The sequence below is a fragment of the Charadrius vociferus genome, unplaced genomic scaffold (genome assembly GCF_000708025.1).
Source record: "Charadrius vociferus isolate BGI_N301 unplaced genomic scaffold, ASM70802v2 scaffold600, whole genome shotgun sequence".
NCBI lineage: Eukaryota > Metazoa > Chordata > Aves > Charadriiformes > Charadriidae > Charadrius > Charadrius vociferus.
Genome location: NW_009646404.1, coordinates 2,097,290 through 2,116,551, shown reverse-complemented (window position 1 = coordinate 2,116,551; position 19,262 = coordinate 2,097,290). Strand labels below are relative to the sequence as shown.

Genomic DNA, 19,262 nt, shown 5'->3' with positions numbered 1-19,262 from the left:
GGGGGCGGGCGGGGGGAGCGCTTAGCCCAAACCTTGCGGGGATGGGGTATGTCGGGGAGAACGTTCTAACCACCCATTGATGGCCAAAACCGTGCTGCGGGATAAATTTGACCTTCCTGTTACATTACATTGCTGCCTGAACGTGAGAAATAGAGCCGTCACCTTAAATCAGGTTAGCGTTTTTACCCAGCCGGTATCGGGTGAAGAAAGCATCTGTAGATCCCAGTGAGAAAGTATGTGGTTTGTAGGTTAAGTTGTTCGGAATCACAGGCCTATAGCTACTGTATCTTTTATGATTCCATATTTGGGTTCTTCAGGAGATGCAGTGCATTAACTAGAAAATTAATGAAATGCTGAGAATTTTCAGCATTGAGAAATGCTGAGAATTTTCTTCAAATATGCCTGCAGAATTTTTATAAAGATGTTTTTACTCAGCAAAAAGATTAGTCTTTAGAAGCTGGGGGAGAACCTAAATCTGAACTTGGATGTACTTTTAAGAATGTGAACGTTACTATTAACCACACTCTTCTGTCACATTTTCAAACCTAGAATTTTGCACTTTCAGTTTGAAACGCATGGGTAAACCTTTTTTGGTACATGCATGTTTGGCAGAAAAGCATGTTATTATTCTTTCTCATTGCATCTGTATTTTAGATCATTGTAATACATATGCTTTTTGATTGACAAAAGGGGGGTTGTATGCAAATTTGTTGCCAGTATAAAGTGGCAATTGTAACTGACACTTTAACTTATTTTATCAATACAACAATAACAATTTTTCAACTACCGTGATGTTTCTTTTTTCAGGCACATCGTTGCTCAGAGTGGAATTGCAGTCATAGACTGCTCATGGGCCAAACTGGAAGAAACTCCCTTTCAGAGAATGAGAGGAGGTCATCTACGGCTGCTGCCGTACCTGGTGGCTGCAAACCCCATAAACTACGGTCGCCCGTGCAAGCTGTCCTGTGTGGAAGCTTTTGCTGCAGCTTTTTGCATTGTTGGTAGGCTGTAATGCGTCTGATGTGTTACCGACAATTCTTACCTCCCTAATAAATCAGAAGAGATGATCTGTGATAAAATAGGCTGTGATGCTGCCCCACTGGTCATCACGTTGTTGAGTTTGGAACCAGATTGTCTGGCTTTCTTCCAAGTACTTGTACCTGGCAGCATCGAGGTATCTGTGGGGTGTTCACGTCAGCTACTAAACAGGACGCATAAACTGATGATCCTGGTGTTGTCAGAAAATGTTAGAAAAACTGTTAAAAAAAGGCAGAGAAATCAGAGCGTGAATCCCTGGGCACCTCTGTCTCAAAGAGAGGCAAGAGCTGCCTGTTAATTGGGTGGGTTCTGGTTAAGAACAAAAGAAATCGCCCCCTCTTGTGATGTTTTGCAAACTCATCACAGAACTTCGTTGACAACTGAAGAGATGTGCTCTACTATACTGTGGACAAATCTTATCTCCAGAAAATATTGTATGTACAACTGCTTTCTTACTGAAGGACTGTGGCAGCTAGAGCTCAAATTGTTCATTACCTGTACAAAATATTTTTATATAACGCTCACTAAAAGACTGAACTTTTCTTGGATTCAGTTCGATATTTCAAGTTACACTGAAATTTGAACAGATTTTTAATCTTTTAAAAAGTCTGAATCCCTGAACACTTAAAAATGCTGGCACACATCTCACTATTGTAGTGACACATGGGTATGTATTGAACGTAGAAACGTGTAAACTGGGTGAAATCTGAAAAAGAAAACTGATCATTTATTTTCTGTTTTAGGATTCCCAGACCTGGCCACCATTCTTCTAAGGAAATTTAAATGGGGTAAGGCGTTTATTGACTTGAACAAAGGTCTCTTGGAAAAATATGCAGCCTGTCACTGCCAGGAAGAAGTGCTGAGAGTTGAAAAGGACTTTTTAGCTAGTGTCCACGAAACAAAAGACGAAGAAATAGGTAAGAAAAAAGAGAGACACACCACACCCCCCTTCTCCAACCTACTTTCCTCACAATCTTTTCCTTTAATCTCATGAAAATATTGGTGAGGTAGAAGAGCTGTGTTGAGATGTGTTGGTCTGTCTTTATACTGTGTATTCTTCTTCTAAGCAAGTTTGCCTGTCTTTTTCAACTCAAAAAGATGAAAATGACTGAAGCAATTTAATGCGTATAGTAGCATATTCACAGCTGAACTGTGGAGCGGCTACCTTGATTAAATTAAGGATACTGGAGAACTATGGAGTAAAAAGAAAATATGAGGCTTCCTCATTTTATCTACCGAAGTTAAGAGCAGTGTGAGTAAAAAGATTAATCATTCAGGAGGACTAGAAGAGAAATATAGGCATACACTCTGACAGCAGGTGAGTTATGCCTAAACCTAAGAAAGATCTTTAATGGACATATTTGTGTAGTCCCTAATTAAGATGTTTAAAATCAGACCTATAAAGATAATGAAAATAGCTTATAATAAGTACAGTGGTTTATTCCCAAATTTGTCCTGAAACTTACTGGTATCCCAGTATTTCAGGCTATATTCACAGGTGAGTGCTTGGTCTCATTCAAGACAGAAAAAAAAAAAAAAAAAGCCAAATCCAATGATCAAGAACATACGAAGAGAGAGAGATGCTCCTAATTAATGTTTTCCTTTCACAGTGGTTAAGTCCCATAAAATTTGGCCAGGAGATCGCACTGTAAAGAGGGGGTAGACAGCCTTTAGTTTCTCTGAACTTTGATCTCTTTGCCACGGCACACTCGTCTGAATGAAGTCATCCTGTGGTTTGGCGGAAGCCTAACTACTGTTACATGAAACTGAAGACAGTTCTTAAGGGACAACACTACTATGCCAAATAAAGCACACTTCCACCCACGATCCTGTGTCTTTTCTGGATGGGCTGTAGTTCCAAAGCTGTCGTGCCTTGTTTGACTTTTCTGAGGTAGCAGTTCTCCCGAGCTGCCTAAGCCAAAGTAAATCTAGCCGTACCCTTGCTCAGCAAGAGCTAAACCTGGACAGCTATACTTCTCAGCAGACATGAACTCGCTAGACGCCCTTTTAGAACTCAGCCATTCCGAGAACATCCACATTTTCTTACCAAAAGCCGCAGGAACCTGTGTGTACAGTCTGACTACCCCTAAAGAGCTACTGAACCCCTTGGGGCAGGGGGGATAAGGGCATGGAAAAGAGTGAGAGAGTAGAATGGGGGGCAGGACTTGGCTGTTGTTTCTCACCTCCCCTAGTTTCTGACCAAAGAACTATGGTAAACTTATCAGAAAGCTGAACCAAACTTCCCATGCTTTCACCTCCCTGGCACTCTTCTCTTAAAACAAAAAGGCAGACCATTAAAAGATGGCTTCTTCATCAATGCATGCTTTTTTTCCTTCTTTTTCCAGATCCATTTGATGTTGACTCAGGAAAAGAATTTTCTAATCCCAACAGACCAATCAATTCCCCAGGGTAATGAAATTTAATTTAAATACTTTTTTTTCTTCTTATAAGTTGTTTTGGTTTTAAAATTCTGAAAAATGTTTCCAGACTAGCAGAAAGTAATGAAGACTCTGAAGAGGACAGCATGAGCCCTCCAGATGATGCCACTGAAAGCAGTGATGAGAGCAGTCCAGATGATGATGGTACTGTTAAGTAGCTGCAACAACAGCCAACAAATCAACTACTTGAAAAGTATGAAAAGAAATCCCAAAACCCCCAACAAACAACCTCACATACCACAAATACATAACTCCCCTGACAATCCCAAAGAGTTGTAATAACATCTTGTATAAAGAAATTTTCTTGTTAACAGTGTGGCTTGTTCACCTGTAACTTGGTGCTTAGCAAATGCCTTCCTTTAGGTGAAGCTCAGGCTGTATGTGGGTTTGTAAGTCTATTTATGCACATAAAGGCTTTAGGTTATTTAATTTTTAGATGTTTATGGAATTATTATGTAAAGAGCCTGAAGCTTAGTTACAAGTTAAAGAAAAATGGTATTCTAATCAATGTGCCTGGAAAAATGGTTTATAGGAATTATTTTTACCTAATAGTACTTAAAGTAAACCCTTCTTACTTCTGGGCTATATGTTTCAACTGGAAAACACGACTAAGTTTTGCCCTGTTCAGAGTACCTGCCACATAAGGAGCCTCTGCCTTTCTGCAGGCTTGAACCTGCCGTATGTATTTCAAGTACTTCATCTAGTTTAGGGTAAACCGACTACCTGAGCTTAAAAGGAAAAGATGCTTCCTAGAATTGTTTTAACATCTCAGTATGTCCTTTCAGTACCTTTAAACGCTATTTTTTAAATTTACTCTCATAGACAGTCCTAAGCAACATACAACGTTTTGGCACTTTGTTGAGGACTGTACCGCGACGTTTCAGGTAGCAGGCTCAGCGCTGCTGTCTGCGTTTGCATTGCTTGAAGTGGCACTCTGCCAACTCAGAAATACACACTCTCTTAAATCCCTTAAAGATTCGAGTCAGAGACTCTCACCAGCACTTGTATCTTAGTTCACTTTTCCATATGCCCGCCAGTTCATGTAGTGAAAGTGCAGCTGTTAGCAGCTGTTTTCTGTACATTTAAATAGAAAGCTCTTTTGAGTTTCCAGCACCCAACTGGAACTTAAACCTAAACTTCAGCAGCTCTGCAGTAGAATTGGAGATACTGAGGACAATTCATAGTGTTACCTTCAGATATACAAGTTCTTCAAGTCACAGTAAGATTTTTCACCTCTTAACCCTCTTCTACTAGAGCGATCAAATGCTAGCCCTACTGGAGCTAGAACTGGGAGTCACAGCAGCAGTTTTAGTGGTACAAATAGTCCATTTTCCTTTAAAAAGAAAAAAAAGCTTAAGTAAATGAATTTGACAGCGAATCTTTAACTCAGTTTTGCAGTTACTCACTTTCCCACCCCAAGTGTATGAAGTCTTTCCCAAATCAGCTGTTCTAACAGGGATTTCTAGACAGTGACAAGGAAGCAATCCTACACAAACAATTTTTAAGAGGACTGAGAATGGTATGAGGGTGTTGGCTATTCTAATTTGGGGGAATGCTCTTCTGTTACAAAGCTATCATAATCAAATGCTGACAAGGAGAACAGATCTGAGAATAGAGCTGTATCACACTTAGAATAACTTAAGTCTCTAGCAGTAGCCATTTTTTAATAACAAAGCACTGAAGCTACAGCTCAGATGGAACAAAGGTTTTCACACTTCATTCGTTTTGCAGAATGATTTTGATGAAAAAATACAATTAAAAAAATCAGTGAAAGTTTAATAGAGGGCATATCAGCTTGACATACATGAAAATAACTTACATAATTTAACTGATTTCCTTTACAGAAGGAAACTGTAATTGCATAGAGCACGTCCTTTTCCTAAGAGCTATATACATTGACATACGGAAGAAGGCACAGCAGTATTTCTGATAAACAAGTACCATTTAAAATCCCCAGTAGCTGTAGGTCCCCTTGCATTCCTTGGGCAGCTTCTATTATTGTTCATATCAGCCTAATGCTTGTGTTATTTTATGTTAACGTGGTCACACCAGTATGTTGATCCCTGTTATGCACAGTAAGCAACTGGTCTGTAGCTAGTAAGCAGTTGAAGGAACCGATCAAAGTTGAATAGCTGCAGGTACCACTCAGCACCCAAAGAAGGGCCGCATTCATGTTGGGAGTGGGGGCAGGGAAAAGAAGTGAAGGCAACATCTAAAGAAAAGGTCAGTGCAGCATCACAGGCCTTAAAAACAGGACTTGCACTGAATTGTGTTCAGAGCCATTTAAATGGCAGTCTTTTAATCATTTTAATGAAGATAAATGAAACAAAGCCCTTTATATAAACAGTTTATTTACTCTAAACAGCAACACAGACAGAACGCCATATAAACACAAAGGAAGTGATGCAGAATAAGGATGCTGGCTGACTTTGGATCTCAGAGGCTCTTAAGCAATAACAACCTAGTTTCTGAAAGATAGAAAAACAAATTCAGGGAGGGAAGGGGGTGGAGGGCATGATTTTTTTTTTCATACAGCCAGCTAGAGGCTAAATATAGTTCTAACATTTTAAAGCATGCCTGCATCAGATAGCAAAGTAACTAGAGATACTAGTGAATTTATAGAAGTATAAAAGTTTATAATTTTACAGCAGTTGAAATACTGACATCAATATTAAAATAAAAGCAAGTTTTACATAACAATCAAAAATACAAAAGACTGAAGGAAGAGACCCTGTATGAAAAAACTGGGGGCAATTCAGCAAATTTAGAACTGTATACAAGTGGCGAATATGGAAAATGGCACACATACAACCCCCTCCCCTAAGTGGATATTAATTGTACATAGCAACATTAGATTTTGCAAAAGTTTTGTAAACAAGTTCTTGCCACACCAATCCCTTCCTTTTTAAGATGCTGCATGACAGATGCTTATGATGGTGCAAACTTCTTGGCTTGTGCTCGAACCCTCTTTTCATATTCCACTCTGTTTTGGCTGAATAGAAGAGAGAGAAAGGGTAATTACAGGTTGAGAAATCAGAGGCCATACTATAGAGTTATTGTTCTTCTATTTCTCTTCAATATGAAACTAAGTCACTGCTGAAGGCAAAACCATTAGACGGGAATTCACTGAACACTACAATATATTAAAGGCTTTTCTGGACCAGAGCGCTGATAATTTCCTTTGGAGGGATGTAAGGTACCATTTAACTAGTTACTTCCAAAACTTCACCTGTTCTCAAATGATTTTACTATCGAACTGTATACCATACCAGTCTATATAAACAGGCTTGTGCCTGCTCTTTCTCAAGGCCAGCTGTACCTTACATGCAAGCATTCTTACTCATCTGAACATGTTTTGTACTCCCCATGTTAAGACCTGAGGTCATTAACAATAAATTCCAGTATCAGAACAGCACAAAGTAGTTGATGAGAGCAGTTCACTAACAGTTGGACTTCATATGATTTTCAAGTATCATCTTTACTGCTTTGGGAAGAGAGGGGAAGCGCTCTTTAAGAAACAGGAAAATGGTAACGGTATGGTAGTTTCAGCCTTTATCTCTGCAGACCCTTACAGTGTTAGGTTTATCCTAACCTTTGGTTGAAAAAAAAGTTAGCTCACCATTTTGAAAAAACGCTATATTTCACAAAGTCTAGCATACTTGCTACAGACTGATTAAACAAGCAAGTACTACTTCAAGGAACTATGACGAGTCATTAAGCCTCAGACTCAACACATAAAAGGGCAAGTTCGTTGTTTTCTATTCTTGGGCCAACAAGGGATGGTAGTAGCTTAGTAGAGCATCCATTTACATTCAACACCATATTTGTATTAGCTATCAGAAGCGTCAGTCAAGAGCTGAACAAAAATTTGTTACCATTACTCTTGTGCCAAAGGTAGTTTACAGTGACTAGATTTTGCAGACAGCTTTGCAGTAAACTTAACTTTCAGCTATGAAGGCTTGCTGCAGTTAAAAAGAAAGAAGCAGCAAATTATATCCTCAGAAGTTGACAGTTTTGGGGGGGGGAGAAGAAATGAAGCCAAGTTTGGTCACATCCTATGAACAATTAGCAAACAGACTGAAAATACTCTAGTTTCTTCTCATAAACACATTTACAAATGTTATTCTAAAATTTTTTTGTGAAGTTATATCGCATTGTCACATGAGAACACAACCTAGCTGTTAAGTCTCACACCCTCAGAATCCCCACAAAAGAATGCCTGCCATAGTAGACCCTGCATGCCTACAGCAGAGGGAGTCAGTTAGCACGTCAAGAGCGCTAAAGTTACAGAGCAACAGTACCAAAGTAATCCTGAGAATGAGAACAAGTATTCTTATTCTGAATACATAGTTTATTCTTGAAGTTTAACAACTTGACTAAAAGATGTCTATTTAAACAACATTGCATCTTCCCCAGTATTTATCAACTATGCCAAATAACAGATGCCTACACAATCCTACTCTGTTGAGCTGCTTCTACCAGTTACTCATTAAATAGTAAGAGACACACACTCTCAGGCTAAAGAAATACAGTAACCCATGTGAAATACTGCGCACGTCCAAAAGACATGAAGAGGAGAGGATAAGTGGGAGACTATATATATTTGAATAAAACCCAAATGTAATAGTTTATTCTCAACAGATTTTTTTTTTCTAGGGGCACTTACAATAAAGCAGAAACAAGACTAGCAAAGACTTTTTGCAAATACATGCATGTGGGAGGTGATAAAAAAAATAAAACACAGAATACTTTTATGTGTATAAAAGTATATTATTCCTGCCCCATCTTCCCTCAGAGTGGCTTAAAAAAAAAAAAAAAAAAAAAAAGGAGGGGGAGCCCTGCCTCATAATCCCTGGATCCCAAAGGTGCTGCCTACAACTGCGGCTGCTGAACTGTCCTCCATATGCAGTCAGTCCCATCAACTCTTCAGTAGGTACTTAAAAGACAACACTGAGTGAAGCCTTTAATTAAATCCAAAACACAGTACTCATCCCTAAGTTTCCTTTTCACTAGGATCCTATAACAGACATTTTTGACATAGCTTGCATGTGCAGTCTCATAAAATGCCATTTTTCAAAGCTGGCACTCTCCTGGAGACTTGTTCTTCTGTCCAGATCTGTAATTTCACATTTCCACCTTGGTCATTATTTCAATAGCTGTCAGTGCCAAAAGCATTTGTTCAAAGTGTTTTACTCCCCTAAAAGATTATAGATCAGGCATCCATTTTTAATGGTGGGAAATTTTTAAGATTAAGCCTTAAGAGTACTTTTTAGCTCACAATTAATTTTGTGAAATTAAGATTTCCTGACCTAGGGGAACTTCATTCTGCTAAAGCTACAAGCTTTCTGTACTTTTTAACCTACTTTTTTAGAAGTTCTATTTTTCACAAAACGCCCCATACTTCCTACAGCAATCACAGCAGCTCTTCTTTATCCTCCAGGTCCAAGTGTTTATAAGTACCCAACACTGGACAGAAGTTACTCTTATACAGATGAATAGGACTTGTCACCTAATTCAGTCTCCTCTGTCCCCGGTCTCATGAAATCCTTATGCCTCATCGCAACTACTCAGTTAGCTTTTAGGGAAAAGGATTCTATGTTGGGCTAGAACCAGGATAAGAATCATGGTCTAACTGAAGAGTTTTCACACTTTATTGCTGTTGTGATGCTACTAAAAGCTCCACTAGCCTATTAACCGTGAAGTTACTGTTTCATTCAAGTTTAGCACAAGCTAGGCATCTCCACAGGATACAGCCATGAAGGCAAGAAAATTCCCCTGATCATTCCTAAAAAACATTTGCTTGTTATAGTATAAGTAACAGACAGCTGTAGGCAATATGACAGCTTTCAAGCTGATATGCAAAGATACTTACCAGTAAATTGTGTAAGCCTCTGCTTGAGCTGGGTCTTGAATATTTGGTTCATTTAGAAGTTCTTGTATTCCTAACAAGATCTGTGGAAGAAGGAATAGAAGTAACATAGGCATGGATACTACTAAGAGACATTCCCTTAGAAACCAACTGTAGAAACAAAGAACATCTTATATTCACATCAGATAAGCACGCAAAGCAAAGGGCTAAGAATACTTTTAAGTACAATTGATGACCTGTTTAATTGTGATTGCTGGCCTCCAGTCCTTATCCTCCTCTAAGATGGAGAGACACACTGTGCCTGAAGGATACACGTTTGGGTGGAATAACGGTGGTTCAAATTTACCTGATGAAGAAGAGAGAATTACTTGCATGCAGCGCTAAGATTAAGATCAGAAAGTTAGTTTGGATCAGTGGAAAAAAACCAACAAAACCAAACAAAACTGGCCAAGGACTCCTCCACACCCCCTAAAAAACCCTCCAGATTTCTCGAGCTATTAATACCAGTTTTCTTGGCTTAGCCTGCACCTAAAGCAGGAACTCCATCACATCTGTAGTACCAATCCAGACAATGTAACACTGCCATTGTGACCAGTAATCTTGTGGTTTAGGAATGAAACCTGACAAAATAGTTTGTAGTAGCTTTATGATCAAGACCTTCTTAAACTAGCCTGTCTTTACAGCCTCACATACTACTATATAAAGGAAAGATACTGCCCTTCACTCATCTCTTCTCATTTTAAAATACTGAAAGTTCCATACAAAGACAACTAAGTTTCTAGCATTTCTTCCAGTTTCACTTTTTCTTTATGTATAATCAAGATGCACTGAAGAAGAAACAAGTTTAAGTTGCAAGAGTGACTGAAGGAATAACCTCATGCAGCTCTCCTTCTGCCACTCGATCTATATTCTGGCATTTCTTTCACCTTAACAGGACTTAAATGCAACAGCCACCAGCTTGAGTAATGTAATGAACACTTGTTTAGCAATATATGAAATATCTACGTGTTTGTGCAGTCCTCTAATCCATCTGACATCACAAGTAAGTCCTGCTTACGAGCTGCTCAATGAAGTTCAGTAGGAACTCAGAAGCTGCATTGGTAAGAAGTCTTACTAGTCACATATACATCTTATTTTAAGTCATGACAGTTCATTTAAGACTTGCAGGATGTGCTAGTTGGTATTTCTCAAGATATTAATGTTAAATATTTTCTAGTTGAAAGACATGTTTCCCCTTGTATCATATGTATTTAGGTGGTAACAAACAAAAGGAGCAGCTGAGAAATCTGATACAGCTGAAACACTAAAATGAAATGAGAAATGAACCACCATCAAAACAGCCATTTGTAATCACTGCCATTGATTTGAGATGGTAGCCAATTCAAGAACCAAGAAGCTAGGCAAGGCAATAGATGTTTTCAGATTTCTAAAGTAGGTAAGTTTGAGATGGGATAAGCAAAATCCAAAAACTTAATAAGGAAACTAGGTATCTGAAGATATCTGTTGTACATAGTACCAGAAAAAGAACGGATCCATATTTTCGAGCAAGCCCATGGAACCTTTTTTTAATTTTTTTTTCCCCCTCAAAGTTCTTGCCTTCTGAGTTCTTGGCTTAGAAAACCAACTTAACAGTAAAAACATGCAGAGCGATTTGGTCTAACCATGCCTGCTTATTAATTCCCAGAGTACTGATCAAGCAGCGAACACTTTGAGTGGTGCTTTTGTCAAACTTTGAGGAAACCCACACAGCAACCCCCCTCCCTTCCCAATTTTGATATATTGAGCACTTAACTAATTTAATCACAACTTTCTAAATGCGAAGTGGTGGGTGGAGAAAAAAAAAAAAAAGCAACTTTCCTTTAAAAAAGGAATCTGTAAGAAATAACTACTCATAGAACCTTATGGACTAGTTTAACATTGCTCTAATAAACCCGTGGGGTTTTAGTTGTTTTACTTACATTTTGGGGGTGAAGAAGGGTAGTCATCCTTAAAAAGCATTCGTAGTTTAAATAAGCCTCCTTCCCACGGTGTCTATATAAAGTTAAGGTAGAGCTTAGATTACAGCAAGGAAAAGTCAAACTTGTGGAAAAAACTTATCAAGAATACAGGCAAAGCACAAGACATCCTTTTGCCAGGCAGCAGGAAATAGCTGTCCTATACTGCAGCATGCCGTCTAGACTGGGACAAGTTATCCTACACACATGAGGAGCTGAAGAAAGAAAACCCTGCTTTTCCACTCCATTACAGCTAGTAAGTGTTGCTAAGTCATCAACAGAGTCAGGATCAGCACAAATAATTCTATATACAAGTAAAATTTTAATAGTAGATAGAAGAACAGAGTACTTCTGAAGTTTTACATGATACATATGCAGTAAGGAAGGGGCCATTATATCCCCACTTAAAATAAATCTGAGAAGGTAGGATATGGAAACAGCCCTTAAACATGTGGATGTAAATGGCCTCTATTTCGCCTCACAAGAATGTGGCTAAGAAAACCACAAACAACAACAAAAAAAATAGGACAGCACTGTAGTACTGCTACAGGTAACACGAGGTTCACTAATCTAAACTAACCTTGCCTGCATTCGGTAGCAAGTAGGCTCCCAGATTCCATCTTTTTGCATAAGAGAAATTCTAAGCAGCTTTTTATCCCCGTCAGAAACCGGGATGAGCACTGATAAGAGCAGTTCCCATGCTACAGAGCAGATCAAATAAGACAGCACTACTCAAAAGGGTCATATAAACAAGGAAAAACACCTAGCAAAGGACAAAAGGCCTGTCTCAAATACATACTCCCTTGTCATCTTACTTGGAAATAAGGAAAAAAGCCCATCTTCTGACAAACTGATTTCTGGTAAGAAATGTAGAAATACAGAAAAGTTTATTATATATGTAAAATTCAGACCACTTCTCTGTAACTTTCCCTCGCTATGGAAACACTGCAATGAAAGGAAGTGTTGGGTTCATTCTTCAAAACAAACTGGAGTAAAGATGGGCTCACATCTTATCAGCATAAATGATCAAATGTTATCCTCAGGGATAGACAGGCATGTTTGAAGACCACCTTAGGAGGAACCCCCTAATTCTTTCCTACCCGAGCTATGTGATTTTTAGCAGAAGGAAAAAGAAAACAAAAAACCCACCCCCCAAAAAAAGAAAAAACCCACTCCACTACCATTGGTATTTGTTGTGCAAAGTCTGAAGCTTGCATAGGAAAAGAACATGCTATAGAATACTGAGATAACCATGTTTTAAAAAGCAAATGAGGCTGATTACATTTGCTATAGTGTATTTAAAGAACTTGTTCTGAACAGCTGTAGTCAGTTGTCAACAACTAGAAATATCTATTCTCCATACCTTCTCAGGAGACAAACTTGTCCATTTTTAGAAGACGGGAGCCTTTTGATAGAATACACTTTTCCTATTTTGTTTGCTTTCCGTTATAGGGGAAGACAAATAGCTTTTAATAATTTCTTCAAGTAGAACACCAGAACGGTCAACAGAAGTTTTTACTGCCTTTCTGATAGTGCAACATAACTTTCGGGTGAAATATAGCAGACACTCAAAAGCCCTACTAAGATAATAGTATGACAGCACTATCATCAAGTTTGTATTGTGTTACTGGACAGGTTGCAGATGTTCCAGTCAAATTCTAGATAGCTAACAAGTGATTTACTGTCAAAAAAATGAATGGAGATATCCAACCCAGGACTAACACCACTTTACATCAATTTTTGATCTGGCTGACAGGAAAGCATTTTGGTGGTTTCAACCAATGTGTCTCAGGGGAAGCAGCTGCAGTACAGCATGCCTCCAAACACAAAGGCAATGGAGAGCAACTGGTTGGTCTGATAGAGATGAGCAAGGCATGATGCTTCATGTTAAAGAGACAGCATTTTTACTCAAGTGAAAACCCCGATTTTTTTAAATAAACCTCTACCAAGAATTACATGAGCATAACTGATCTTGTCCTGGTGTGATGCATTTTCTAGGAGGCAAGAAGTTGGCTTTAAGGGTCTTGTCCGCTTCATTTTCTGGTTTACAAAACTCCAAAGCAGTGGCACGACGATTTTACATATGTATTAAAAGGTGTCATCTTGATAAGGTACGTAACTGGCCATTATGAAGGATAATCTTGTTTTACAAAGCACAAGGGGATGAGTTTTTCTTTACACTGTTGCATTATTTTTAGGTGCTTCTTTAAGAACTAACTTGAGTGGTGCACTTACCAAAGTATTGAGCTGAGTTATAACCATAACAGCAATGCCATGTTCAGCATTAAACCGAGGTAGTAGTACAGAATCTTTAGGTTTTGCCTACACACTTGGTCTTCTCAGAACTTCTTGCTTAAGGGGACTTAAGCAAGTTGGTAAGAGTAGAACAGGCAAAGCAAAAAACAAGTCCCACGTCCCATGCAAAACACTGAAGACCCAAAAGAATGAAAACCACCAAGTAATTAATAGTATTATCTCAGAAGAAGGAACTGTATCCAATGAATTCAAGAATAATCTCTACATACTAAGTAACACCTTGAAAAATAGAAACAAGATTCTGTTCAGAGTAAGATGTTATAACGGCAGTCTACAAAAGCAAAGAAGTTTCATGCATTAATGATTATTTCCACTTGAAAGTTTGCATTTGTCCTATCCCCTAGATCCAGATGAACCTGATAAAAATAAACAATTCTGGTCTCTACAGACTTTTCCTTGTTATTTTAAGAAAAGGGACACAGAAGCACAAGTGAAATCAGTTTTTTTTAATACAAAGAGAGAAAATCCCATAAAACAGACGGCAATGAGATTCCATGTTGATAACACAGAATTATTTTCCATGAAATCAAAAAAGTTAAAAACAGTGCTACAGCACTTCTCTGGGACTGAAGGCTCTCACTATTTTATGGACAAAAGAGGTACCAGCACTTAACCAGCAGAGGCAATATTTTGGTAGTATTCATTTTCAAGCTGTAGGGCTTAAACCAGCATTTAGTAAGAACAGAAGTCACATAAGCATATAGTAAGAACAGAAGTCACCCAGGCATGAAGCAGAAGACAACTTCAAGTTTGCTCAGCGCAGGATTCTTACACGCTTCTCTGAAAACTTTTATTCTTAAGGTGGTCATTGCCAACAGTTGAACAGGCTCATGGTGTATTTTGTCCAATATTGTTCTTGGCCCACTCCACCTGGATTATAAAGTAGCAGCAGCATCCACACATTTCTATTAAACTACATGTAAAATACACTCTCAGTTGTCAGCGTAATGCATGAGCAGGCCTAGGTTACTTTTCACCGTAAGTGAGGTATTAGGACAACAGAAAGTCTTACCCCTTTCTTTCCTGGAATAGCACACTCCCAGTTCATTAGATTCATTGTGCCATCTGGATTTTTTGTAGGTACTGCTACAAATCCCTGAATTAAGGCAAAAAGCCAAAGTGTGAGGATTTCAGAAGCTGTATTTAGAATACTTCATGACATATTTTATCTTTACAGAGAGTTACTTATTTTTGCACTACATAGTTTTAAGTAGCTTTTTTATTTGAAAAATTAATTTAATAAACAAATCACATCAGGGTAAAGAAAAAAGTCATCATCAGAAGACCAAAATAACTGCAGAGTCAGAAATTTGACAGTGCTCATACTTACAAATGGATGATCTTTTCTCCAGGCTTTTCTCTCCTGTGCAAGTCTGCTAAGAGCTATGCCAGACATATTCGGAGTCCCTCTAAAACAAAAATAATTGCTTTTAGTATAAACTTTTACTTATAGTGTAAACAACACATTATATTATCTGTATATAAGCACTGCTCACTCAGGAAATATTTTGGCCTCCGATTTTCACTACTATAGCCAAGACACACATTTTTGCACACCCTGCAGAAGTTAACATCAGGAATAACATCATTTCCCAACATCAACAACCTCTTAGTTACTGGACTTGACCTACAAAATACTATCCCCACCTTGTGTTTTATGTTTGAACCACATCTTAGAAACTACTTCGACAGCAGCTTGACAACAGAAACACTATTACTAATGGGAAGAGGGCTCAGACTTCCTACTTGTGCAACTGATAAACACATATCTGTCTCCTTACTACGCCACAAAAGATATGGCTTTCTTCTGTAGGCAAACACCCATACTATTCCCGTTTCTGGCAAACCGGCAAATAAGAAATGTTATTTTTAGACTGTAAATTCCTGTTGAAAGCCAGTATTCTACACAAAGCGATACAGCCACAGAACTTAATCACCTCAGTTTTGCAGTGATGCCACTATACAACTTCTAGACAGCAGCAGGACAGACAGCAATACAGAACTGAGCTAAGGAAGAGCCAGTGGCCCACTCATTCCACAAGGCAGGTTTTCAATTCCAGCATAAGCTGAACAATCTTTCTGCACCTTCACTGCCTGAGTAACAGCCAAGCATGGTGACTGAGACTGCAGAAGAAACATGTAGAGCACAGGTCACTACTGCATATGATGCAAGAACAGCTCTAGACACGATGGTTGCAACAGCATGGTGCTTTCAAATTCAAGAGAGGATTCTCCATTCACCCAGAACAGTAGTCAAAGCAAAGTTTATTTTTCATTGTCAAACTGTACCTAAACTCAGGGTTGTGTTAGCCACATGGTCAAAAAACTCCAATGAAGGTTTTTAATCCTCCTCCCTACTGCGCTTCTACCCGTTTTAAATAAGAGCTGATACTTGACAGTTGATGAAGTCAGGCCAACTTGTTCTCAACTCCACACATAGCTAACAAGCCTTTATGACAGCCAGGAGAGTAGAATTCTTCCACTAAACAAGCTCACAGAATTAATGAAAGGAGTGTTAGCACTCTATTAAACATTTAAGCACTGGTTAAGAATTATGCAAGATTCACATGCCATTAATATGTAATTACTTGTAAGAGTATACAACTATAACCATACGAATTGTAGCTCACAGAGATCCTTGTTTTAAAGATCTTGTGTGTTCCTGCTATGCCCTTTAGCCTGATGCTCATGCTGAAAAGATTTACCAGGCACTGACCTACTCCACCTAAGATATGTTCATCTCATGTTCATCTGCTATGCCCTTTAAAGATTAGAAGACAGCACGCTTCCAATTTAAGTATTTACAGATCAAAAGTGGCTTACAGTGCAGACACCTTAACTACAAGTTTTTAAAAGCACCAGATTTTTATGCAGTTCCTAGGACAGCTGCTATTTCAAGTCCCTCCTTCTAGCTTTTTTCCAAAGTCAGTTTTGCATGGATGGCCACAATCAATAATTTCAACTTCAAACTAGCAATTAAATTCACACCAAATAAAGTTTTTTAAAAGGGACAATTAACACTCAGTAAACACACACACAAGAAGTCCCATATTCAGTCCAACATTCCCCTCGTATTCGCAACACATGCACCTGTATCTTAGTTACATCAGAAGATTTGCAGGACTTAGTCAACACAAACTGTACATACCACTTCAATTTTTAGTCTGTTCACATGGAGGAGATGTGGAGCCACTGAAAAGATACCCTCAGAATAAAAAAAAACCCTCCCACTTCACCAAATTATACAGCAAGTAATTTTAAATATTTTGTGAGCCCATGCGCTGGCAACAGATGTAAATGAACTGTGATATATGGCAGGATTTCAGTTGTGCTGTTAGTACATGGTGGTCCACTGTAATAACACTAAGCTGCCCATAATAATTTGAGAAAATTATTTGTGCTTATAAACCATTAAAACATTCTTAGATAGTTTAGTAATTCAGCTACCTTTTCTGCCAAGAAACGTATTACAGGATGCTTTCAAATACCTGAATTATATCTCTTGTGGCTAACAGCCAATAAATAACACGCACCTCAAGGGAAATGCCAACTTCTCAGAGGGCATAAAAACAACGTATGTCCTACAGAACATTGCCAATCAAGTAACTTTTCAACAGAAAAAAGCCCAAGTTTTCAGGTTCTGCATCCTGCTTGCTTTTGCAACTGGTTATGCACTATACCGTGCCCTAGTAAATGAAAGATTTTCTTATGTTCTATAAATACCTTTCCAAGTCTTGAGGCATTTGACTTAGTTAAACACTGATAGACTACATCCAAAATTTCACTGCATATGAGAGACCACAGGCTTCACGTATATGGTCTCCACAGGCTTCAGTTACCCTGACAAGGGCAGACAAGCATCTAAAACCTCATCACAAACTACTACCAAGTAGAGATTAGAGACAAAGACAACTGAATGCCTACTTCAAAAATTAAGATCCTGTTAGGTAAGCACCCCCTCAAAAGCAAAAAAAATGTATTAACAATTTGCCAATATATATTCTCTAGCAGCTCTTCAGTAAAAGATTATAACTGTAGTTCTGCTGGAGCTTAAGATAGGACAAACAGAGATTGATGTATATTTTGGTCTCAGAAATTATGGAGTAGCAGGAAGGTGTGAGATACTAAGTGGGTATTAAATCCGAAGATATTATATTCTCACTGCTGTTTTATCCTATCCAGTAATTTATGTGTATGGTTTGTTTGTTTTTTTCCTCTCTCCCCTTTGGAATAGTAGTTTGCCCAAATATCTGTGTGTTAAGTTTAGCTCTTGTAATCTTTTGAAATACCTCCCAAATGCAAGACCTCTCCACTAACCTCATACAGCCAAAATTAAAAAACAAAACACCCCCCAACCACCACCAAATCCACACAAACCAACCCCAAACACCACAGTTCTTAGGGTTCTCTTTTTTTTTTTTAATATCACACCTAATTTGTTTTATTCACCTGAGATATTTGATTCTATTCAGTAGCAGTAAAATCCCAACATATTTACAGGCAACATCACTGAAAAGAACACACTTTCTTGAGTGCAAAAGTTTGTATCAACCCTACCTTGCAGAGGCCACACAAGCTGGAGACCAGTCTTCACATTTTGTTTTAATGCCCCCCAAACACACCCCAGTATTAAGAGGGAGCAATGTCCCTTGTACTGCTATCAACTCATTAGAAAATTCGCATAAACTTCCAAATTTACTAAGTAGCCTGCTTCTGCTGCTATTACTACTACCTATTTTGGAAAAATGCATAAAACCAACCTACTCATCACAGGCTCAAACTTTGTGTTCCATTACAGATCATCTTACCCATCTATACCCTCTGATGGGGGGGGGAGGAGAGGGAGGAACCCACATCCAAACACAATAAGAAGTCTTACAAATAAGTGCTCCCATTGCATAGGAACAGCAATCGCATCCACAATTCTGACCCATGACAAGTCTCTAAAGACATCAACAACATGCTCTTGACGCCTCAAGAGCTTTCAATAGCTCTTATTAATTCCAAGCAGCATGAGCTTTGGCCAAAAATCATTTAAGTATAATGTTCTATCATGTCACCTCATAGTGTATATAGAAAGTGACTTGATTACTAAGTGACAGTTCTCATTAAAGCAGTCATTTTTATCGATATCACTCTCTCTCTTCAGTAAGAAAGAAAACTTTTTCATCTCAGTAGATAACCAGATAAAAAAGGCATAGAAGGACACTAGTCATATGCATTCTCCACTAAAAAAAAAAAAAAAAAAAAAAAAAAAAAAAAAAAAAAAAAAAAAATCGTTAAGATTGCTACACCTCACATTTTTACTTCGCAGGTTAAATACTGACACAGGAAGAAATTATCAGTTGGAGTAGTTTGCCCCAAAACTATACCAACTTTACTTTTCAGGAGGTGGAGAAAGCCAAGGGCTGAGGTTTAATCAGAGCACGCTAACTCTGGACTGGAACTGAAAGTCTCCTCCTGCCTGCGGCCTGAAAAAGGTAGAAGAGGCGGTACTAGCCGAGCGGCTACCAGAGTCGCAAGGAGAATAACAAAAGGACCCGCGCGGCGGTAGGTCTCGGTGCCCGACCGGCGAAGGAACCCGGCCCCGGGCAGCCGCGGCAGAGC

The 19,262-nt window shown here is 38.6% G+C and overlaps 2 protein-coding genes across 2 annotated transcripts; one reads left to right on the top strand and one right to left on the bottom strand.

The window, feature by feature from the left end:
* Nucleotides 1-41: 41 nt before the first annotated feature.
* On the top strand, nt 42-3,634 carry TSR3 (TSR3, 20S rRNA accumulation, homolog (S. cerevisiae)). The gene is made up of 5 exons (XM_009895310.1): nt 42-46; nt 808-1,001; nt 1,782-1,955; nt 3,384-3,447; nt 3,526-3,634. Exons 1-5 carry the CDS (start codon nt 42-44, stop codon nt 3,632-3,634), a joined length of 546 nt encoding a protein of 181 aa, XP_009893612.1.
* Nucleotides 3,635-5,807: 2,173 nt separating this feature from the next.
* Nucleotides 5,808-15,060, bottom strand: UBE2I (ubiquitin-conjugating enzyme E2I). Its single transcript, XM_009894823.1, has 6 exons — nt 14,986-15,060; nt 14,668-14,751; nt 11,304-11,376; nt 9,582-9,691; nt 9,349-9,428; nt 5,808-6,468 (listed from the first exon to the last, which is right to left on the bottom strand). Exons 1-6 carry the CDS (start codon nt 15,049-15,051, stop codon nt 6,405-6,407), a joined length of 477 nt encoding a protein of 158 aa, XP_009893125.1. The 5' UTR covers nt 15,052-15,060; the 3' UTR covers nt 5,808-6,404.
* Between the last annotated feature and the right edge of the window lie 4,202 nt (nt 15,061-19,262).